Raw genomic sequence first — 25381 nt, forward strand, 5'->3', positions numbered from 1 at the left:
CCCCAAGAAAACATCCTCCATGGAAAGATCCTCCCATGTAACCCACTCCTCCAACCCCCCAACAGAAAAAAATCCTTCTGAAATCGTCTGTGTATTTCCCATTAACCAATACTATATGTAAACAATAGGCAAAGTTCATAACTTACAGCCCTTTCCCCGGGAACTGTGGGGCATTAAGTTATCATCAAAGACAAATTTATTAGATTTTCGAATATTCTGAACAAAATGGCTATCTCAAAATTTTGATCGGATGACTTTGGGAGAAAAATGAGTGTGGTAGGGAGCCAAGTTACCCTCCAATTTTTTTGGTCACTTAAAGAGGGCACTGGAACTTTTGATTTCCGTTCGAATGAGCCCTTTCACGATATTTTAGGACTACTGGATCGATACGAATACGATCACCCCTGGGAAAAAAACAACAAAGAAACAAATAAACACGCATCCCACATTCTTGCAAAAAATACAAAAATACAAAATTCCACATTTTTGCAGATAGGAGCTTGAAACTTCTCTAGTAGGGTTCTCTGATTCGCTGAATCTGATTATGTGATTTTCATTAAAGTTCTATGACTTTTAGGGGTTCTTTCCCCCTTTTTTTCGAAAATAAGGCAAATTTTCTCAAGCGTTTAACTTTTGATAGATAAGATTAAACTTGATGAAACTTGTATATTAGAAATCAGCATAATAATCTAATTCTTTTGATATATCTATTGGTATCATTTTTTAGATACATCAATTTATAGATACATCATTTTTTAGAGTTCGGTTACTATTGAGCCGGGTCGCTCCTTACTTACTGTTCGTTACCACGAACTGTTTGATTATTTCCACCAAGTTTTTGTAAAATTCTCGTATAGTACACCAATTTTCAGGAGTTTTGATGAGCTTGCAGCCTCTCCCCTCCCATCCCCGCCTCAAACAATAATAACGCATGTATACCAGGGGTGGAAGCAGGATTTTTTTAGGGGGGGGGCAAAATAGGTTGATCCGAAAAAAAAATTGGGGGGAGGAAAAATAGATTGATCCGATTAACGTGCGTCATGAGCAAGTTTAATTAACGCAAAATTGAGTTAATTAAGTAAATTGCACTACTTTAGACTACACTAGGGGGGGGCAACCCACCCCCCTCGTCACCCTAGATCCGCCACTGATGTATACAGTATTTGTACCTCCAAGTTTTGCCCTTTTGGCTTCGTCGCTGACTGCTGCAACTTCCGCATTGTGTTTTGTGTAGTTCATTTTTAAACTATCACAGTTAACCCATGTTTGGGGTCATAAATGCAGAATAATTACTTTGGAAAACCCTTACAAAGGACAACGACCAGCAACAGATCGAATTGGTTTTTTCCAAACAGTTGTAGTGAAACTGGCTCATCACAAGTAGAACTAGCGACTAACATGTAACCTACCTCAATATTATACAATGTTGAAGTTCAATAACCCTTTAAGGTCCAATTTTAAGATACGATGAGCCTCTAATCGGGTGATGAACCCGGAGGTTAGTTGTAGAAGCGACCTTCAAAGAAAAGCGAAAATTTAGGTTTGTTTGCTATGAGGACCCGTGTTTTACATTTAGGCTAAAAGTGAATCTGAAAAGTTGAAAAGATTCTCTCACACAAGCAATCGTTATTTTTGATTGATCGATCTAATTTGACAAAACCAGTGTTGTTTGCGATTCGTTATTCGACATAGCCGAACTTAATTTGTTTTAACATTCACTAGAGAAGTTAGCTGAATCTTTCTTTAACTATAGTAGAATACAGATGCGTCATATCAAGTTTCCTTTTTCTAGGGGGAAGGGGGGTTGAATCGTATTAGAGAATAACCATGTATCTAACCAATTTGTGGTTAATTATCATCTTTTGGTATATTTTTTGTGAATTATTGGGACTTAGGTGAACTCTCAACCCTCCCAAAATAACAGAAGTGATCACTTAGAAGGTGCGTGACCTCTGAGCCCAATCCACTCCTAAATCGTACCTTTTTCGCAATTTTTTGGCACTTCATATAATGTTTCTTTCATTATTGCCCCTCCCCCTAGAAAAAAAACTAGCCAGTATACGTGCCCGATTGGGAAAAGAAAAAATCCACATAAGAGAAAACCAGTCCGAAATATTATATTTGTAGTTTTTCGAAAAGCACAACATGGATGAAAAAGAAGCTAATATTTAAAGAATTTATCCTGGCTTAAGGCCAAATTAATTATTTCTGGAAAATGCATTTTAACAGGATGTTTTACTTTCTAATTTTAGATTAAATTAATTTTTTACTACAAACCTGAAAGCAGATAGAAACAAATGCTCCTATAAAACGGTCTGTTTGACTCATTTCTGGTGCAGCTGGCTCACCAAAAACTTCTGGTGCAATCTGAACATGATCTCGCAACGTCAAATAAAGGTGAAGCATCCATCCGAGGAAATGTGTCCAGATATTAAGGGTCTCATTTGTCCACCAAAAAAGACTGGAATAAAAGTTAAATATATAATCGGCTGTTATTCCAGATAAACGCTATTATTGCAGCTATGACGCTATTATTGCAGATAGTCATATAAGCAAAGATGGTAACCGATTAAGAAGACGCAAACTGAAAAGTGGCAAAATGCCACTTTTGTTTATCGCTTCACACTTTTAGACTTCTCTTTGCAGTCCAAGTTCAATTCTTAAAATATTAAATAAAAAAAAACAAGTTTTTTAAACTGAAAGTAAGGAGCGACATTAAAACTTAAAACGAACAAAAATTATTCCGTATATGAAAGGGGCTGTTCCCTCCTCAACGCCTCGCTCGTTACGCTAAAGTTTTTTATTGTTTTAAAAAATAAAGTTGTGAGACAGAGTCAAACTTTAGCGTAAAGAGCGATAAGGAGGGGACAGCCCCTTTTATATACGGAATAATTTCTGTTCGTTTTAAGTTTTAATGTCGCTCCTTACTTTCAGTTTAAAAAACTTGTTTTTTTTATTTAATTTCTGATCGTTTTTTAGTTAATGCAGCTTTTATTTTAGCTCGCCGTCATTGAATAAGTAAACAATATTTGCATAAAAATTTTACTTTCCTTTTGCTAAATGGCTGTCTCTAAATTTGGTTCTGACGTAATTTACAAATTAACTTACGTAACGAACTTCTATATTCGTATATTCCTCGTCTGGCAAAAAATACAAAGTTGCAGATTTTTGCAGATATGAGCTTGAAACCTATGTTGTAGGGTTTTTTGATATGCTGAATCTGACGGTGTGATTTTCATTAAAAATTTTTCCCTTTTAGGGGATGTTTCTCCCTCTTTAAAAAATCAGGTGAGTTTTCTGAGGCTCGTAGCCTTTGATGAGTAATACTAAACTTAATAAAATTCATATATTTAGAATCAGCATTATAAGCCCATTCTTTTGATACATTTATTGGCATCAAAGTTCCGTTTTTAAAAGTTTCGCTTACTATTGAGCCGTATCGCTATTTTTTTTTTATTGTTTTTTTTAATACGGAGATGCTATAATGCATGTAAGGATGTTCCTTTTAATGTGAGAACCACACTCTTAACTTTAGAAGCAGAAACAAAATTTAAAACAACAACGCCTGAATCACAAAGGCCGTTTAATTAGAATAGATAGATCTTTTTAAATGACTAAAAAAAACGGCTGCGTAAAGAGCGAGGTGTTGACTTGGGGGAGACCCCCTTAATATACGTAATAATTTCTGTTCATTTTAAGTTCTAATGTTGCTTCTTACTTTCAGTTGAAAGTACGTGTTTTTTTAATTTAATTTCTGATCGTTTTTTAAATAATGCTTGGAAATCCGGCGCCCCCTTCATAGAAATGTCCCTTACCCCCAAGAAAAATCCTCCACGGAAAGATTCTCCCGAATAAACCCCTCCTCCAGCCCCCCCCCACCAGAAAAAAATCCTTCCTGAAAATGTATACTTCCCAATAACCAATACAATATGTAAGCAATGGGCAAACTTCATAACTTGCTGCCCTTCCCCTGGGAACTGTGGGGGATTAAGTCATCGTAAAAGACATATTTATTAGGTTTTCGACTATGCTAAACACAATGGCTATCTCAAAATTTTAATTGGGTGACTTTGAGAAAAAAATAAGCGTGGGAGCCCGTGATCTTTCTTCTGGCCAAAAATGCAAAAGACCACAATTTTGTAGAAGGCTCTTCAAACTTCTGCAGGTGAGTTCTTCAATACGTTGAATCGTATGGTGTGAATATCAGTAAGGTTCTGTTGTCTTTAGAAGGAGTTTCTCCCGTTTCTCGAAAATGAGCCAACTTTTCTCAGGCGCTTAACTTTTGATGGGTATAATTAAACTTGATGAAACTTGTATATTTGAAATTAGAATTAAAATCTGATTCTTTTGATGTATCTATTGGTACCAAAATTCCTTTTTTTAGAGTTTCGGTTACCATTGAGCCGGGTCGCTCCTTACTTACAGTTCGTTACCACGAACTGTTTGATAGAATTTTTCAAAATTAGAGTATATACGTGTATCTTCACCATTGAAGGTATCTCAATGATGAAATGGAAGGAGGGGGGTCCAAGAAGGGGGATTTAAGACCTAGGTTATATGCACTAGATGTTGCTATCAATTCTGCTATAGTGACTGATAGTGTCTGAAAATCCTACACATCTCTTTTTAACATAATGCTAGTCAAATCTCCAGTGGCCCCCCATCCTAATATATCATTGTTTAGATTCTATGATAAGCTAATTATATAGAAAGGGGATGGCATTCACATTTCTTGACTAGGCTGGAGAATTGTCTATGCCTATTATAGATAAGGGTATTGGTAGGTTTTAATATTCTTCAGAGAACTTAAGGACACTTGTTCTTTTGTTTGACTAGAATGTATAGACATTTAAAATCCTTAAAGAAAAATTATGTCCTTAATTCCAAGTAGGTTCACGAACTCCGCATTTTTAGCCTTTTTTTTTTTTTTTTTTTTTTTTAAAGAAACATGGGAAATGCGCTTGTACCCTCGTTTAAGAAGACGATAAATGAAATTTTAATAAAATCGTAGTTTATAGAAGCAAAGCAGTAAAGGTAAATGCAAATAATAGCTATTTATTGTTAAAAAAATGAAAAAAACTTCACTAAGATTCCGTAGCTCAAAACTTTAAAACTCATGGAATAAAATATATACTGTGGCAATATTTTTTCTTTCTTTTTGTATATGTAAACCTTAACCGGTCAAGAAAAAACACATCATCACAATTTCCCATGCAAGTTCATTTTCTACTTATGCTATAGACACCTGTCCTGTGTACCTTATATCATGCCAGGTACAGATACAGAAGTAGAAGGGATGGAACAGTGGTGCCAATTGGGGTTACAAGAGGGTATCAGACCGCTAGATTTTGAAAAGCGCCCTCTTAGGTATTTTCTTTAAAAAAGGTTTTAAAAATACAATTATCCTCTATCATTTGAAAAATCGATTCTCTCCACCCTCCTCCTACATTTTCGTAAATTAGCATCAATTTAGTGGAGAGATAGGAGCCCAGACTCCCTGAGCTGTCAATATTGTTCATTGCTCCCATATTTTCCTATACTTTTACACAATTTAAACCTGTTTAGCTAATAGACAATCTGGCCCTATCCCGACTAAAGAACAGCGTCAACGAGCAGCAACCAAAGATCAGAGATAATATTTTCCAGATCAGCAATATCTGTCAGGGTCAAAGGTCTTAGCAAAGCCTTTGAGGCTTGCAAAGTAATCCTTGTCCTCCCCTTTCTTCCCATGAGACAACAACTTTCTTAAGGTATTGTCATTTTTTAGTATACTGATACCCGAATAACGACTTTGTATGCATAATCAGTACCCATAGAACACCCTTAGTTCCCGGAAAGAAAATACCCCTTTTGCAAAAAGAAGCAGACTCATTACGTCGGGAGCGAACCAGTAAGGGTTGAACAAAAAAAAAGAAAAGAAAAAGACAATGTCTGTATTCTTCCCATGAGACATCAATCCTTTTTTTTATTGCTTTTTTCATTTTCTTTTTTTGTGCATTTGAAAGCCTTAGAACAGTTTAAGAAACACTCCGGGTAACTGAAAAGAAAAAAACTCGTATTAAGAAATACACTATGATACATATTTAATTGCCATTATCCATTCGGCCATCAGTAAAATAACACACTGCAAAGCTCATGCTTTGTCACTGTATTGGTTATCAAAAATTAAGTATGCATTTACATTTCCAATGGAATTCACAGGATCTCAGGGGAGGTAACGGAAGTAGGGGAGGGGAGGTGGAGGGGATTTGAACAATAAGCCGATTCCCTTGACATATCTATCGGTATCAAAATTTCGTTTTTAGAGTTTCGGTTACTTTTGAGTCGCGTCGCTACTTACTTACAGTTCGCTACCACGAACTGTTTGAAACTGATTCACTGTAGTCACCTCTCAAAAGTTATGAAAATAACCTATGTATAGTACTAGACAAAGACGGAAAATGCTCCTAAAAGGGGGATCCTTATAAAAATTACGTCATCAAGTTCAGTATGTCTGCAAGCTATTAGAAGGAGGTTTCAAGCCCCTTTCTACCAAAACGCGAAATGTAGCATTTTTGCCGAGAAGGATGATCACGGATGTGCGTTAGTTAGCCATGCCCCATTAAGACATTTCTAAAATCCTGATGCACCACTCATAATGTTTAAATTTTTGTTGCTCAAAATTTGTTACTCAACCTGAAGGAAGCTTTATAGGCCATTAACTTGGTTCTTTTTAGGGTTGTCTTCTAGACATAATTTATACTAATAAAAAATATAGTCTGAATACAACACAATTTATACAATGTATGACGTCATTGCAATACTATCATAAACCTTTTTGCTCTTGAAATGCATGTGAATGTAACGTCATTCACATAAAAAATGTCAGCGAAAGGGTGCGCATCCTACCCTCGACCCAGTTTCTTTAAAAATCTTATTAAAACTAAGATAAACCTGCATGATTCAAGCATCCACAAAACAAGTCAGTTTTCTTTAGTATTATATTTAAAAAAAACAAGTTTTTTTCAACTGAAAGTGAGGAGCTACATTAAAAGTTAGAACAAACAGAAACTATTATATATATAAAGGGGTTGCCCCCTCCTTATCACCTCACTCTTTACACTAAAATGTTTTAGTACTATTAAAAAAGCGTCTAATTAAACGGCCCTTGTGCTCCAGGACGACCAGGAGCCATTATTAGAAAATTGGGAAAAAATTCAAACTTTAGCGTAAAGAGCGAGGTGTTAAGTAGGGAGCAACCCCCTTTATATACGTAATAATTTCTGTTCGTTTTAAGTTTTAATGTTGCTCCTTACTTTCAGTTGAAAAAACTTGTTTTTTTAATTTAATTTCTCATCCTTTTTTAAATAATGCCAGGAAATCTTTCCCCCTCCACGGAGAAACCCCCTCCTCAAAGAAATAACCTCTAGACAATTTGATCCCGGTGAAAATTTACCCGGAACAATTACTCTGCGCGTAAAATTGAGTCGGAAATGAGAAAGCAAGACATATAACAAGAATTTTGTATAAGAATTCTGGCAAATACCCCAGTGTATAATTTCCCCTGACAAGTTCACTCCCTGGAAGCTTCCCTCCCCATAGAAAATTCACCCGTGGAAAAAACCCCAGCAGAAAATTTGTCCCCCCCCTCCCGTCCAAAAATGTATGCCTGTATTTGAATAACAAATACTATGCGCAAACAATGGACAAATCTTATAACTTAAAGGCTTTTCCCTCGGGGCTGCGGGGGAGAGGGTCAATTTATACCCAAAGGCATAGTTATTGGGCCTTTCAATTGTAATGAAAAAAAGGAGCATCTAAAAATTTTGGTCTGATGATTTTGGGAAAAATCAAGTGGAGACGAGGCTTCCTAGTCTACCAATTTTTTGGTTCCTTGAAAAGGACAATAAAACATCCAATTTCCGTTCGAATAAGCCCTCCCGATATCTTAGGACCATTGGGCCGAGACTATCACCCCTAAAAAAAAAAACAAAAAAACAGCAAATGAACACGCATCCGTGATCTTTCTTTTGGCAAAAAATACAAAAGTCCACATTTTTGCAGATAGGAGCTTGAAACTTCTAGAGTAGGGTTCTCTGATACGCTGAATTTGATGGTGTGATTTTCACTAATGTTCTATGACTTATATGGGGTGGTTCCCCCTTTTTTCGAAAATAAGGCGAATTTTCACAGGCACTTCACTTTTGATGTGCAAGACTAATTTGCATATTTATTATTTATAAATTTATATATTTGAAATCAGCATAAAAAGAAGATTCTTTTGATATATCTATTGGCAGAAATATTCCGTTTTTTGGAGTTTCGGTTACTATTGAGCCGGGTCGCTCCTTACTTTCAGTTTGTTACCACAAACTGTTTGATATCTTTGCCTTTATGGTACTATATGGCTCATACTGTGAGCATGTCCTGTATGATTGTCCTTGTTCGTCAGAGGTTTAATATGATTTTTGAATTGAGAGAACATAACGTTAGCTTCCCTTTTGATTTAAGTTTGATAATTGGTGATAAAAATGTTAGGAACATAGTGAATAAATTCCTGTATAACACAAATAGTTTTGATGTTTGAGGTTATTGTGAAAGTTTTCTGAGGAGTTTTTAGTGAATGTGTAGTTTTTATTTCCTGTTTTTTTTTTTTTTTGTAAGTATTTTAGTGTTTGTGCATAAATGTAGTTATATAGTATTGCATCGTGAAATACCTGTTTGGTGCAGTCACTTAATAAAGTCATTCATATGGCTCATTTTCAGTTTTCATAGTTATTTTCACTTGATTGGGAAAACTAATTCCAACCTTGCCCCCCCCTCCCAGGTATTAATTGCACCACTGCTGCCAAGCGTAGCACAGTTCCACCAAATTTGGCACGCACTACCTGGTGTAAGTGATTTCTGAAAGTGGAGGCCCCTTGGAACCTACAGACTATAGACTATCCACCAGAGTTTTGAAAATTTCTAACAAATATATACCAAAAAGTTAAAATATTTCTTAAAATAAGATAAAATTAGAATTTTCTGCAGTGTTGACCCCTTACCATGAAAATTTCTGACTCTAACCCATGGATAAAAAAAAGAAGACAACCTGAAGATGTGTCTGATTGATCCCAAATAACTTATTCGAACGTGAAGTTTTGGTTGTTAATAATATGATTTAATTCTTTTTTTGGTCCACAAAGGGAAAACCAAAAACTGTTTACTGCCCACGTAAATTTAAGACAAATCGTTTAAAAAGATAAAAATTAAACATTTTCAAGAAACTCGAATCATAATCGAATGAATGATCAAGTTTGGTTAGGCTAAAATTCCTAGCTATATTTATGAGAATAGCAAGAAAATTCTATGGGGGCAAATCTACCATCCTTCCTCAGACTTCAGATTTACACTCACTTTCGAGGATTTTTCGAGTAGGGCAATAAGTTTTACAAGGGGTGGTGGAACCGTCCACCTTGCTTCTGCTGCAGCACCCAAAGGTTTATATTGTCAAAAATAATTTCAAAAATGGCTAATTATCCCAATTTTACTTGATTCTGTTATTTACTTTATTATAGGCACACAAAAAATAAACTCTGACTCACCTTTTTATACATTCTTTTCCGCTAAGCTGAAATCTATATCCTCTTCTAATATATGGGTTATGCTTCAAATAATCCGGAGCTAAGTCAAATTCAACGATTTTTGTAAGGCTGCTGCAGCAATTTACCGTTAATTTACGAGGAATCTCGTTAATCTGAACTAAATCTGGACTAGAACGACCTGATGATTCTCCATCTTCACCCGAACAGCTTAAATTATCGAAGATTAAGTTGTCATTTTTGTCAACAATAAGAGTTGACCGTTTTCGTTTCCTTGTCTTTCGCTTTTTTAAGATAGGACTTGGAGTTCGTCTTCTTAGAATTAATGGAGATGATGAATGTGGTGGCATTCTCAAGCTTACTTGATACAAATCACTAATATGTTCTTATGTCACTAAACCGAGTGCGACTGTGTAAACGTTCAAAGAAGCTCAGTTGTTCCGAATAGTCAAGATGTGTGTGCGGAAGTACTTCCCTGAATGGTAGTATACGTTTGTCAATAAGTTATGTGGCCAGCATCCAGGTTCTTGCTGGCCTCCAAAATTCTAGTATTTTTAAATTTGCGATACAGGTCTTGTGGCTTTGATTGTCTGAAATCTAAACGGAAAATTCGATCAGTTTTCAATCAGCTTAAGCTAATCATTAGATAATGCCGCAAAGGAAAAAAGAGAGGTCATTAAACAGAAGCTAGTATAAATTGAAGGGGATTTCTGATAGAGTCCAAAATTTCAAAGCTATATCTAAATTCTAACTACTATTGGAATCTGGTTTCTAAATTCGGGGCCTTATTTAGAGAGAACTCTTCTGCCCTCCTAAGCTCAAAAGGCGCGGCTCAATTTACCCTATCTTTCAGATTTTTTCCATGTTAAAAATAAGAAAATTTACCGCTATCATACCGACATAAACTAAAATATAAACAAACGAGACTATGCTGAAGCTTATATAATTTAAATTTGGGTATGGAGGGGGGGATTGGCCGATATACGTCTAAAAATTCCTCCCCCTCGAACAATTTTAGAAATTATTAACTAAAGAGCGAAAAAATTTTGAAAAAAAACATTGATATGGCTTAAAATTCTACTCAAATAACAGGAATTGAATTTTCAGAATTTAATCCAGATAGAAAAAAACTGATAACTGAAAATTTAAGGTAATTGTTGTTGTGCCAAAATTTCAATAGATATACACCTGTCATGTAGGCAAATTTCAGGACTCATTAGGGAGAGAAGGAGTGGAGGTAGGTACTTCAAAATAAATTCCCGGAACATACTTCAGCCTGTAGACCCATCCCTGAAAGTTTCATTCTCCTAACCTAACCCCTTTCCAAGATAGCCAAAAGTAGCTAAAGTAGAATTTTACCAAAAAAAACCCATTTGGATTGTAACCATTGTGTTTTGGAAATGAAGGTTATTAGATAGGGGGTAAATTTTGGGATGCTAATGGAAGCTTCGCTGGCTAAGCGGTGTCTATAAGGAGAATACACACCAACCACGACGTTTAGGAAATAGCAAAAGGTCACAGCAATGTTATACACAAATAATACCATCGTCAAAATCCGTGGTCCTGCCTGAGTCAGCTGCATCACAATGTTTGATTAGGCTATTTGTAAGGTGAAGAAGCCCTTGACACCTTTAATAAGGGCAATGTAATTATCTTTCGACTTGTATTTTTTGAAAGGACTTTTTTCGTAGAGATATTGCTAAGGTTTTCTAATTTTATTTACTTTTTTTATTATCTTTTTTGGGGGAGGGAAGGGGGAGAATTTATCACGTCTCAAGTCATCACTAAGTGGAACGAGCTTCCGAATAATACGGAACCTATGTCCGAGCTTAGCCAGTTTTCCTTTTTTCTTAACAGTAGGCTACCCTAAAACTAGTTTCAAATTTGCGGAACAGCGAAAATGCAAAGACCTAGCCAAATAAACCTCGGACTTATTAGTTATTTGGTCGAGTATATATTAGGTTCTTAGCATTATATTTTTGTGCATTGAAAAACACTTGTACAAAGTTTATATTTTTTTCAGAAAGTAAATTGGAAAGTAAATATTTAATTTTTTCAGAAACCAAATTGGAAAGTAAGTAAGTACTTTCTTTTCAGAAAGTAAATATATTTTTTTCAGAAAGTAAATATTTACGCAGTGAATATTCTAAACTTTGTCTCTTTATGCTGATCACCACCCCTAACAGATAGATGGGACAACCTTGCCACCTCTAAGGGGTATCAAAAATAGGAGGACCAGGCCTAAAATTTTGAAAATAATAAGAATTAATCTATGCTACTTTTAGCTCTAAAATATAATAAAACTATTTAATTTTAGGACAATATCTTGATATAACACAGAAATAAGGCAGTACAAACTGAGAAATACCCTACCTCTGATTCTCAATCCAACGCTCTTACTAGAATCACTGCTGTTTCAGCTGCCTCAGCCCCCATCCCTAACGGTTAGTAATAGTCCTGGGCTAAACACTAAGTTAGGAATTTCTTTCAGATTGACATTATGAACCAACTCTTAACGAGAAATGTTATAAAAAAAATTATAAATAAAAAATGGTGGAAATAAAAAAACTAGCAAAATTTTCTTATAGCTTTTGTTTATATCCAAGCATTAGAGGGGGGAGGGTATAACTGCAACGGTAGCAATCATTATATTTAGTAAGTACGGTGATCAAAAAGGTGTTTTTGTTTCTTGCTACCTGATTTCTCTACTATATCCCAATATTCATAATTTTAAAGGTAATAGACAAGCTCACTCACTCAAATAATTCTAAGTAATAAAACAGCATATCGTTTAAACATGTTACTAACTCTCTCCACAGTCTGTTTGGAAGTATGCGATGAATCTCAGCCGACACTGAGTGGGGATCTCAAGTTGCACTAAATAAAATTTGAACCCTTGTACCTGTGTAGGCTGTTTGTTAATCCTATTTTCGCTCTCGTTTCTGTGCTTCAAATAGGGTAGATTTAGCCCTTTTCAATTAAATGGGTTAAAGTGCGTGACAACTATGAAAATATACAAAGAAAACAGCTAAGATTGGGTTAGTAAAATTTTGTGTTGTCATTGACTATTCTGAAATATTTCTCTTCAAGATGGGCCGTCATTTTTCACAATTTTAGTAAAAGCAAGGGAATTAACTGAAAACATAAGAAAAGGAAAAGTACCAATATAGACACATGGATGTACCCGGAATTTCTTAGGGAACGGGGAATAAAACCATTGATTTTGTCGAGGGTTTAAGGGGACTTCACTGTTTTTATTTAGTTTTAATTTCATTTTGTATAAATTTCAAAAGTAAAGAAAGGATTAAAGACAACAATAATAATAGAATTAAAGAATTATGTATTTCAAAGGGATAAATATATATATTGCTTAAACTATTCATTTTGTCAAAAACAGAAAATGACTCAAAGAACAAAATAAGAAATTATTTTACAGAATTTATGACATTGTTTGATAATTTTTAAACCTACTAAACATGCAAAAAATATATTTATATACCACTAAATATCTGGATGCAACAAAAAATTCATAAAAAACATACACGACCTGTTAGAGGAAAATAAATCACTTGACTTTTTTTCTTAAAATATAGATAAAATGAAAATAATTACTATAGTATCTAGCTTTTCTGAAAATAAAAAAAATTCATATTCAGTGGCCAATGCCGTATCCAGAGGGGAGGAGAAGTGTTACCAGGCTTACTCCCCCCATGCCTATATCTAGTGGACGACTCGTAAATAAGTAACAAAATGGGTATAAACAAATTTTTGATGCGTTTTGTAAATACTTTTGTAAGCCCCCCGAAAGAATACCCCCCACCACGTCCGAACAAAAATCCTAGATACGCCATTATCAGTGGTACCAGTTCACGAAAATTAAAAAGATAGTAAAATATTTCAATTAAAGGGGGGGGGGCAGTTTTTCAATTTTTCCAATGAAAATACCAAAAACAAAAGATATTTTTGAATGAAATATTCAAAATAGGGTTTGTTTCAGAATCTAGGGGGCACTTTCCCTTCCTTGCCATCAAGTGACGCCATTTTTCATTTTATGGTTTTAAACTGTTTCAAAACGTTGAATCAACTTCGAAATTTGCTATTTCAATCAGAAGGACTGAAGCGAGGCAAAGGATAAAAAAATTTCCCTCCTCTTTGCTTATCCCTCCGAAAAAGGTTCTAAGCTATAATAATTAAGTAATTGTATATCTACTTTGTATAACTTTAATTGGACAAACAAATGTTTCGGTACCGGTGCATTATGCGGGCCCACCGCTATAGACTGTATCAAGGAAACCAGTCATGAAACCAGTCAAACGGGCTATTTGCAAGAGACCGCTATAGATAAATGATTGCAAAGCCGTGGTTTCTCAATGAGTTACAATATTTAAACGATTGTTTTTTGAGGTTTAGGGGGGGAAAAGGTACCTAGGTTAGGTTACATATTCAATCTATGTTATGCTCCCCCCCACCCCCCCCCCCTAATATGCAAATATATAGTCCAAATTTGTTTCTAAACTATTATATATTCATTCTATTTTGTTTTATTTCATTAGCATTAACAAAACTTGACTTCTTCGCATTGCCCGCATAATGCACCAGTACCAATGTTTCTTCATACAAAGTCGTGGCAAGAAGCGTTAGGCTAAAAGTCCTTATCCTCAAAGTGTTCTTAGTCACCTTCCTTAACCTCCAAGTGCCACCAAAGAGGCGTAAACTACGCGATGAAGTGATTTTCTAAACGAACACCAAAATGGTCAATGCATGATGGATCAACAGTTTCAAGTTAAATTTCACTATCCTAAAAGTTCTCACATGAAAATAAGCTTATTATTATTGATTTTTATACTTTTTGGAGTTCAATAGTCAATTGCAACTACTGAATTGCGTTCAAAAACACTTATTGGAACCTATTAAAAATAATTTTTTTTATTGTACTTCACAGCTCAATAAGCTCCAATTTTTACATATAAAAAGGGAAAATTTTTGGAATGCTCATCTATTAAATGGGGAATATTCTGGAATATTCATCTATTTAAGCTAACAATGCTTTTGATAAGTTTTAAAGAATCTGTGGGTTTGCAAGACTTTATTTTTGTAAACAATTCATTTTGATGTTTAAACTACGTTCAATAAACCATAATAATTATGCTTATTCAATCAGTTATTGCAATTAGTTGCAACCAATTGCAAAAAAAGCTCTGTTAAACGCGAGGTTGGACCTGTCTCAAGAATGAACTAGAGAACATAAGGCTGACCCTTCCGGAGGAAAAAAAGTGTAGAATAAAATAATTCCAGTCGCATGAAGAGGGCTGCCAATGATATGCAAACTTGACGATAATTAAGTGCAGGACCCTTCGGTGAACGGAAAACCCTTGTAAAGAAATTCATAGGCCCACTAGAAGAAAAGAGCACAGATAGAAGACCCACAGTTGTTTGTTTGTCATTATCACTTTTTTGAACTTCATAGATGAGCTAAACCCCAGTGAATTTTCCTCTTTTCCAGACTCCCTATTTTGGGAAAGACCATGGAAAAAGGCTTTTTTAATATGTTGAAGATATTACGTGTTACTAATATACTTTGAATTGTCCATGTACTATGAAAGAATTTATCTATCGCCAGAACTGGCTATCCAGGTTCCAGAATCACATGACGAGCCTCATCCACTTTTTAATAGACCTATTTAGGGTGGCACCAATCAAGCGGCGACGAGGTAAAAATTTGTTTTGCTTACATTTCTCAAATCATTCCATTCCATAGTTTTTTAGGTTTTCTTTTTTTTTTACGGTTTCAATTCCAAGTCCTAAATAATTGTCGGTATTCTTATATAAATAATACTTTTACTCAATTTAGCTTTCTTTGAACTTCTAGTATTTGTTTAATATCCTTGATTAACTAATCCATTTATATACATTTATGATTTTGCATAAGATGTCGTAAAAGGAGGCACTACATCCTATATGGGGAAGCCATAGACCTACTAAAGAGAACTTAAGCCATAAGAACGCTTCTGTCATCTACACAGTGCAGTTGAAATTTTGAATAAATCGTTCCATGAAAAGCGTCCTTACTGATTGGACATCCCAGGATCATTATGTGACGGTTAAGGTTCTTCAGTTTTGCATCTTGGGTCCTCTTATCCTTGCAATTATGGAATATATTGGGGGCAATCTAGAATACTCTCACTTCTGCATCACTTCGGCTGTAACACAACAAACCCTACAGCTTTCTCAAAAAGTTAGAACCCTATCAATGCTTCTCTATCCCTTGAAGCAGGTTTCCTAAAGATTGAATAATGGTCTGAGGCTTCGATAGTCAATTTGATTGCAGTAAAAACAAAGGAACTGTCAGTGTTGCGATCGAAGGTCTTGCGTCGTCAACCCAACTTCATCTAGAAATTAAATCCGCCAAGAGATTTGATGAGCTTTCTGTCCTGGGATTCATTATTTAGCTGATTTTTTTTGCGTTCCTATTTGTGGGATGGAATCTTTCTCAGCTAGAAAGCTTAGAGCATTTATTTTTCCAAAAAAACCTCCTTCCATCCAGCTCGATTATTACTCCACTTAAATCCTAAATAAGACCTTCTACTGCATACAACTACCCCTTTATTTCAGGAATCCCACTTGGTCAACACGTCATCATGAACAATGCTAGCAAGGCAGAGTTAAAGTGGCAATGATAAAACTATGCAAGCAACAGTAATTAAAGTGAGTAAACTAGCAGAATGTTGTGGATCATTTTGGTTCTATAAGACATACTTAATGAAATATCAAACAGTTCGTGGTAACAAATTGTAAGTAAGGAGCGACACGGCTCAATGGTAACCGAAACTCTAAAACACGGAATTTTGATACCAATAGATACATCAACAGAATCAGATTTTAATTCTGATTTCAAATATATAAGTTTCATCAAGTTTAATCTTACCTATCAAAAGTTACGCGCCTGAGAAAATTTGACTGATTTTCGAAAAAAGGGGGAAAGACCCCCTAAAAATTATAGAACCTTAATAAAATTCACGTCATCATATTCAGCGTATCAGAGAACCCTTCTGTAAAGTTTTCAAGCTCCTATCTACAAAAATGTGGAATTTTCCATTTTTTGCCAGAAGAAAGATCACGGATGCGTGTTTATTTGTTTTTTTGTTTTTTGTTTTTTTCTTTTTCCCAGGGGTGATCGTATCGACCCAGTGGTCCTAGAATGTCATGGGAGGGTTCATTGGAACGGAAATTAAAAGTTATAGAGCCCTTTTTAAGTGACCAAAAAAATGGAGGGCAACTAGGCCCCTTCCCACGCTCATTTTTTCCCAAAGTCACCCGATCAAAATTTTGAGATAGCCATTTTGTTCAGCATGGTCTAAAATATGATAACTATGTCTTTTAGGATGACTTAATCCTTCGAAGCCCCCAGGAGGAGGGCTGAAAGTTATGAACTTTACCCAATGTTAACATCTAGTATTGGTTATTGGGACCCGGCTCAATGGTAACCGAAACTCTAGAAAACGGTTATTTTGATACAAATAGATACATCAAAAGAATTGGATGTTAATGCTGATTTCAAATATATAAGCTTCATCAAGTTTAATCCAACCCGTCAAAAGTTACGCGCCTGAGGAAATTTGGCTGATTTTCGAAAAAAGGGAGAAAGACCCCCTAAAAGTTATAGAACCTTAATGAAAATCACAGCATCATATTCCGCGTATCAGAGAACCCTACTGTAGAGGTTTCAAGCTCCTATATACAAAAATGTGGAATTTTGCATTTTTTGCCAGAAGAAAGATCACGGGTGCGTGTTTATTTTTATTTATTTTTTTCCCCAGGGGTGATCGTATCGACCCAGTGGTCCTAGAATATCGTGGGAGGGCTCATTGGAATGGAAATTAAAATTTATAGTGCCCTTTTTAAGTGACCAAAAAAATGGAGGGCAACTAGGCCCCCTCCCGCGCTTATTGTTTTCCCAAAGTCACCTGATCAAAATTTGTAGATAGCCATTTTGTTCAGCATGTTCGAAAATATTATAAGTATGTCTTTTAGGATGACTTAATCCCCCGAAGTTCCTGGGAGGAGGGCTGAAAGTTATGAACTTTACCCAATGTTAACATATAGTATTGGTTATTGGGAAGTATACAGACGTTTTCAGGGGATATTTTTCCTGATAGTGAGGGGGGGCGTCGGGCCGGGACGTACGCAGGGAGGGGGGCCTTCGGGCCCGGCCCCTCCCCCCGAAATCTCACGATTTTTTCATTTTCCCATAATTTTCGGATTTTTCTCACAGATTAATGGGTTTGAAGGATTTGCCCCCCCCCAAAACAAATTGCCCCCCCCCCCGAAACAAATTCCTGCGTACGTGACTGGGGTCGGGGGTTCTGTAGGAGGAGCTTTCCATGAAGGAAGTTTTCATGGGGGAAGGGACATTGCTATTAAGGGGACGCCGGACTTCCCAGTATTATTTAAAAAAAATCAGAAATTAAATATAAAAAAACAAGTTTTTCAACTGCAACAGTAGCAACAACAAAAAATTAAACAAACAAAAAACATTGCATATATGATTTGGTTCACCCCCTAGTCAATACCTCACACATAAAGCCAGAGATTTTTTAAGTAATTTCATGATAGCTATTTATTCTAATTAACGGCCTCTGTGATTAAGCGGTCATTTTTAAAGAATTGGATCAAAATTCGAACTTTCGCTTAAAGAGCAAGGTATTGACTAGGGGGCGAACCTCCTAATATACGTATTAAAAATATATGAATATAGAAGTTCGTTACGTAAGTTAATTCGTAAGTTACGCATATTTATTACTAATAAAAACGTTCGTAAATAAAATGAAACAAGTTTCGAGAAAGCCATTTAACCAAATAAAAGTAACTTAATATGAAAATTTTGTCTAATTCTTCATGTACTGTGAGCCAAGATCAAAACCTGCATTTATTCAAAAATGTTCAAAAATTAAATAAAAAAAAACAAGTTTTTTTAACTGAAAGTAAGGAGTGACATTAAAACTTAAAACGAACAGAAATTATTCCGTATACGAAAGGGGCTTTCCCCTCCTCAACGCCTCGCTCTTTACGCTAAAGTTTTTATTGTTTTAAAAATTAAACTTGTGAGACAGAGTCAAACTTTAGCGCAAAGAACGAGGCGTTGAGGAGGGAAAACCCCTTTCGTATACGGAATAATTTCTGTTCGTTTTAAGTTTTAATGTCGCTCCTTACTTTCAGTTAAAAAAACTTGTTTTTTTATTTAATAACTTAATAAAAAACTCACCAGTCCTGGAAATAACCTGATAAAGTGACCTGGTTGTATTTTGGCGAAAATATTACATTTTAGTTCCTAGCTTTAATAGTTTGCAAACTGTTTGTTCTTTTTAGCACAAGGTATATGAGGGGTTCAAACCCCATAACCTAACACCCCTGTGTACGGCCTTGAATATTTTATAACCTTGAAATTTTAAATTATTGGTATTTTTACATAAGATGAAGAGAAGTATGCATTAAGCGCAAGAATCAGTTTCTAAATGACCTTTAATAACTAAGATCCAGAAATGACGTTTACGACAATTGTAACCCCCCCCCTTCCCTCCATTTCAAGTCAAAGGTTTACTTCGATTTAACTTGTTCTGGTTTTACTAATATTCTTGATATTCATTATAAACAGACAAATTCAAATTTCGTTTTTTTACTTCATCTCCTGAAAATTTTTGCCTTACCAAAAGTTTCAATGAGTTTATTCATAATTGAGAACAGTTTCTATAGTGTACATGCTGAAGTCACCGAAATTATTGGCTATTAAGTGCAGTAAGCAACAGGCCCAATATGACACACGAAAGAAAAAAATGAAGCTAAAGTTAGTAAGACAAGATAAATTATGGTAATGATATCTTACCAGAAATAATCTCAAACCGGACTTGAAAATACTTCTTTTTTGTACTATAAATAAGTCAGTGAAAAAAGTCTTATAAACAGAATGGTCCAAGGAATGATTCGATTTGCAGCAGAAAAACTGAAGGAATTTTGTCTCAATAAAATATCGAATTTTTGGTGAAGTCAAATACCTTTCATAGAAAGTTTCTAATTTTAATAATCGAACAATTACCTGTTTATAATTAATCTGTTATTTCTGAACCACAAGACCTTATACCAGAGTTTCACTGAAGTCAATGAGCTGATATAGAAGTCATACGACTTCCAATGCAGCTAGCTGCTCAGCCATAAGCTACTAAAATAAACTTGTAACCCTGACCCAGAGATGGTTTTCACGGCCACAAAGAAGGCTGCATCTACTCCGTAAAACCCGCAATACTTCCGCGGTTCTTTTTGTAACCGGCATACATTATTATGACGTTGATTCAGTGTGAATGACATAGCAGAGAACCTGTGAGAAAAAAAAAGAAATAACTGCATGAAACGGTTTCGACATAATTCAAACATGACGCTCCTGAACGTTGCTATTCTAATAATTTTATTCTAACATTTTTAGGGTTGTCAGTCACATGTGTGAGATAAATAAAAATTAGGTGTCTAATTTTTTGTTTGTTTTTGTTCGGCTTACATACGAACTAGAGACAAACATCGAGCATAAATTGCAGCAACAAGCTACTAGTACAAGCTTGTTTAAGTGAAGCTACCTGAGTCTGAAAGACAGGCTAGCATTTTCCCGTAGATTACTTCCTATACAAATTTTTCTTTGGGTACCACCCAAGAAATCTCCAAATATTATTAATTATTCTATCATTTTATTCAAGCCTTTTGAGGACTCACAATTTTCTCTTACCCCATGCAGATTACCTAGCAATACTATTCTATGACATGTTGTGTATCCTGAAGAAAGGTCTAGGGAAGGATGACGATGGTAATTTCTGAGGGGGGGGAGAGCCTATGTATTTTTGTATAGGAGGAGAGCAAAGATTAAAAAAAGGTTATTTGACTATAAAAAATTCTGTTTTTTATATTATTCCCAATATTGTACTTCTAGAGCATTTTTTTTCTTTTAAGGGACTGAAGCTTCCTTGCCCTTCCCTGATGGCACATTTTTGTCCAAGTTAGTAAAGCCACTTTCATGTTGCATATACAGCGTAAACTCCTCTTCCTTCATGCAGTGTAATTTTTAGCAAGATTTCCAATATGTTCATAATTAGGATAAATTGATTTAGTTTTCAGACAATTCGCAGCAACAAACCGTAAGAAAAAAGTGACCTCTTTTACAAGTAATCAAAACTCTAGAAAAGAAGAACCAACAACTCTGTCAGCTCTCCGGTTCTCTGAGGTGACCACCTCTTGTTGCAGAAAAATATCGAGCGTAATATATGAGATAACAACAATATGCCAACTAACACGGAAAGGGGAGGGATGAGAGGAGGGGTCTTTTAAATAAAGGGTAGAAAACGCTAAACTGGCGGTCCTAAAATTCAACTTTGACACTTAAAATCGCTTCACATTGAATATTTTGCGGTTGGAGTTCTTCAGTAATGATTTTTGATTATGAAGTTTAGTTTGACAAATAATAAGAACTTGAAAGTAAGAAACGGCGGATACGGTGAATAGAGTTTCAACCTGCTTCTTCTTTAAGATATACATGCAGTTTGTTCAAAATGAACGGTTGTTGCAGAAAGAATGTAATCCAATATAGTAATTCTTTGGTACTGTTAATCTTTTAAGGGGCTAAGGCCCCCTTGCCCTTCCCTGTTTGCACATTTCTGTTTAAGGCAGCAAAACCACTTTAATGATGCATATACAGTGCAGACTCAAAAATATTTGTGAAAAACGTGAAAATGTCGGTCCTAAAATTACATTATTTTTTCTTGAACGTAAGAAATGGGTCCTGATACAAACGGGGTGGCAGCCTCCTTCCCAGTAGTATAGACATTTACATGCCCTCCCAGGAATTTTGCAACATGCCCGCCCTTTTACCATAGGATTTCTACAACATGCCCTGTGACATCACATGGGATGGCAAGATTCCCGAAATTCCACCAATTGTTTCAGCATTTTTATATAATTGATTGGAATGTGGTCGGGATAATATCCAAGTGCTAATAAATAGTTACTAGCCTTCTGACATCACAACACACCCTCGTCTTTAAACGGTCAGATAGGAAATTAACAAGGGATTTTAAAGAACCAGATAGGAGAGCTCCAAATCCCTCAAACCTGTGCCACGTCACCAGTTCTATCAAAGGGAACACGGTTGGCAAGACTCCAATGACACAGCCCCTCTGGACTCCAATGACGTCATATGACTTACCCCGTTTTAAACGGTCAGGTGTAATATGCATGACGCAATTTCATGTAACCATGTGACAGGAACCATGGGGGAATCCTCACTTGTAACTTAACGATAGCACACACCTTATGTGAGGTCACGTAATGATTGTACAACCATCACTGTCACGTAATACCTTTTTGACGTTTAATTTTTTCGTGCGAAACGTACAACGTGGACTCACCAAACATTACAGATGTACTAGAAGCTCCTAACTGCATGGGGAGCAATAAAAGCTAGACCAGAATGAAATTCCAGCTGAAATGTATAAGGTCCGCCTACTATATTTACCGCCTAACCCATCTATTTTTAAAACCATCGATGACAAAGATTTTACCAAAAGACTGGGCGAATGAGTTTACAAAAAAAGTTTTTATTTAATTTAACTTAATGACGGGGTACACTTTATGTTAGGACAGAATACACTTTTATGCAACGACGGCGCACTTTTTTGTAATAACGGAGCACATCACTGTCACGTAATACCTTTTTTGACATTTTATTTTTCGCCCGAAACGTTCAGAACATTTTTTTCTTATAGTTCTTTGTCCTCGCTAGGACTCGAAAGGTCACTTTTCTTCTAATGGGAGAGCGCTCCAACCATCAGGACTGGCCTGTTATCCTCTGTATTTTGTCCTACTCATTACTTTCAACATATAACAAATTCTCGGGACGTCACAGGAGGCACCTCTGTCAATTCCATGATACACCTGGCAGGATTCCGAACATAGCCTAATCTTTGTTTTTCCGCGCACCTGCGAAAATTGGCACGAAGATTGGGAATATTTATTTTGAGACAATTGCTCTAAATATATTAAAAGCGATAAAGACTAAGGGATGCTTAAATTGTGTAAACACATCGATCGTCCTAAACAATAAATCTTGAAAACACAGACTTTCTAACTAAAAAATTTATTAAGTAAAACAAACTTACAACAATATTAAAACACAGAAAAAAAGCAGTTACAAAACACGACAAACAAAAAATAAAAGGTGAAAAAAGCCTTATCGTAATACATGCAAAAAAAAGAACCGTGTACTATTGAAATTCGGGGTCCTAACAACTAATTCCAGGGGCAGAGAGCTTTTTGTTTTGTTTTTTCTTATGAAAATGGTCCATTTTTGCAAAACTTAATCTTAACTAACTGAAATACTTGATAAATTCTTCATTTTAGTGATATTGCGCGGATAATCAAGGAAAATTTAATACATTTTTTTCTATTTTTGTGTGTTTTCTTAAAGAAACGGACCATTAGTACATAGATTCTTTATTTTTAGTCATTTCTATTTTAAATATTTAGTTTATTAACCCATCAAAAACAAAGGCAGATGGAGCAAAACAACAAGAAAACAAAAGAAAACACCACTTCAAAATAAATAACAGTAGTAATCAACCTTATACTTTGCCAACGCCCCCGTACCAAACAGGTTTCTGGTAGGTATAATCTGGTTTGGTTCAAGTTTTTCTGACACAATTTACCGGATTTCTATTTCATGATATACAAGTTTTTTTTTTAGGTTAAATCCGTGTCAGAAAAACCGGTGTGTCTTGTTTAGCTGTTAATATATATCAATTATTTTTTTTTGTTGTCACTATTCCAGTTTTTCTAAACCTGTATTTGCATGTGGTTACTCCACATACGATATCCTTTCTGTTGTATTCTGGACCTTGCATAACGTGTTATGAAGGACAAGTTTTTCTGACACAATTTACAGACCAGATTTCTACTTCATATATTTTTTTTGATAACTTGATAGGTGATTTGAATAAAAGGAATTCAAATATTTTGTCTATGAAATAGAAGCTAACTCAATTTGCAAAAAGGTATTCCATTTGCACAACTCTGATCTGATTGAATTGTCGCCGACAATGAGATTTAATCACTGCTAAGCCTATTGTTATTGCGAGAGAGTTACCCAATTTACAGCTTAGTGTTAACTGACGGACTTCCAAATACGAACATTTTGAAAAGCAGACAAAAAATCGGACATTATAATCAGAATTATTTGATTAACATTTAAAAAGGGGTAATGAGGTATATGATCTGTATAATACACAAGTGATTTTTGATAAGTATTGTCAATTTAAAATAGGATCTGACTTTCCCTTCGTCCCCCCCCCCTATATCTGTGGGCCAGGAGGGGAGGAGTCAAATTAGGAGGCCCCCCGGCGGGTTTAAATTGGGTAATTTTTTATAAATTTGAAAAATGCCTAAAGACGAATAGGAAATGCATTTTTTCTTTACATGGTGTTCGTTCAATTGAAAGCGAGGATTACTGTTAAATAAATAATTCTTATATTTTTTCCGTTCAATTGAAAGCGAGGATTTCTGTTAAATAAATAATTGTTATACCTTTTAAAATAGCTTTACGGTGTTTGAGGGACTCGGTCGTTTTATTCAGTGTGATTTTTTCTTTACATAGTGTTCGTTCAATTGAAAGCGAGGATTTCTGTTAAATAAATAATTCTTATATTTTTTCCGTTCAATTGAAAGCGAGGATTTCTGTTAAATAAATAATTCTTATAAATTTTAAAATAGATTTACTGGGTTTGAGGGACTCTGTCGTTTTATTACGTGTGATTTTTTTCTTTAAATGGGGTTCGTTAAAAAAAAGAGGATTTATGTTAAATAAATAATTATTATATTTTTTATGTTCAATTTAAAACGAGGATTTCTGTTAAATAAATAATTGATATACCTTTTAAAATAGCTTTACGGGGTTTGAGGGACTCTGTCGTTTTATTGCGTGTGATTTTTTATTAACATGGTGTTCGTTCAATTTAAATCGAGGATTTCTGTTAAATAAATAATTCTTATATTTTTTCCGTTCACTTGAAAGCAGGGATTTCTGTTAAATAAATAATTGTTATACCTTTTAAAATAGCTTTACGGGGTTTGAGAGGCTCAGTCGTTTTATTACGTGTGATTTTTTGTTTAAATGGTGTTCGTTCAAAAAACGAGGATTTCTGTTGAATAAATAATTCTTATATTTTTTCCGTTCAATTGAAAACGAGGATTTCTGTTAAATAAATAATTGTTATACCATTTAAAATAGCTTTATGGGGTTTGAGGGGCTCTGTCGTTTTATTCCGTGTCATTTTTTCTTTACATGGTGTTCGTTCAAAAAGCGAGGATTTCTGTTAAATGCATAATTCTTATATTTTTTCCCTTACAATTTAAAGCAATTATTTATTTTAATTATATAATTGTTATAAATTTTAAAATTGGTTTAGTTTGTTTGAGGGTCTAAGTCGTTTTAATAAGTGTGATTTTTTATTTAAATTGTTTTCATTAAAAAAGCGAGGATTTCTGTTAAATAAATAATTCTTATATTTTTTCCGTTCAATTGAAAGCGAGGATTTCTGTTAAATAAATAATTGTTATACCTTTTAAAATAGATTTACGGGGTTTGAGGGACTCTGTCGTTTTATTCCGTGTGAGTTTTTCTTTACATGGTGGTCGTTCAATTGAAAGCGAGGATTTTTGTTAAATAAATAATTCTTATATTTTTTACGTTCAATTGAAATAGAGGATTTCTGTTAAATAAATAATTCTTATAC

General features: G+C 35.0%; 1 protein-coding gene across 3 annotated transcripts in view; it reads right to left on the minus strand.

The window, feature by feature from the left end:
• Window positions 1-19748, minus strand: part of LOC148951960 (progestin and adipoQ receptor family member 3-like) — a 71215-nt gene extending 51467 nt beyond the window's left edge. Inside the window, exons 1-3 of one of the 3 annotated variants that reach the window (XM_089089448.1) lie at window positions 19654-19748; window positions 9567-10160; window positions 2278-2461 (exon numbers count right to left, since the gene is read on the minus strand). In XM_089089448.1, the coding sequence (XP_088945574.1) occupies window positions 2278-2461; window positions 9567-9913 (531 nt within the window). In that variant the 5' untranslated portion in view covers window positions 9914-10160; window positions 19654-19748. Of the gene's footprint in view, window positions 1-2277; window positions 2462-9566; window positions 10161-12320; window positions 12410-19653 lie in introns of those variants that run through there. The other 2 variants (XM_089089449.1, XM_089089450.1) reach the window with 2 other exon arrangements.
• Between the last annotated feature and the right edge of the window lie 5633 nt (window positions 19749-25381).

This window comes from Artemia sp. Qi Xiang Cuo, chromosome 5, assembly GCF_049724085.1.
Source record: "Artemia sp. Qi Xiang Cuo chromosome 5, ASM4972408v1, whole genome shotgun sequence".
NCBI lineage: Eukaryota > Metazoa > Arthropoda > Branchiopoda > Anostraca > Artemiidae > Artemia > Artemia sp. Qi Xiang Cuo.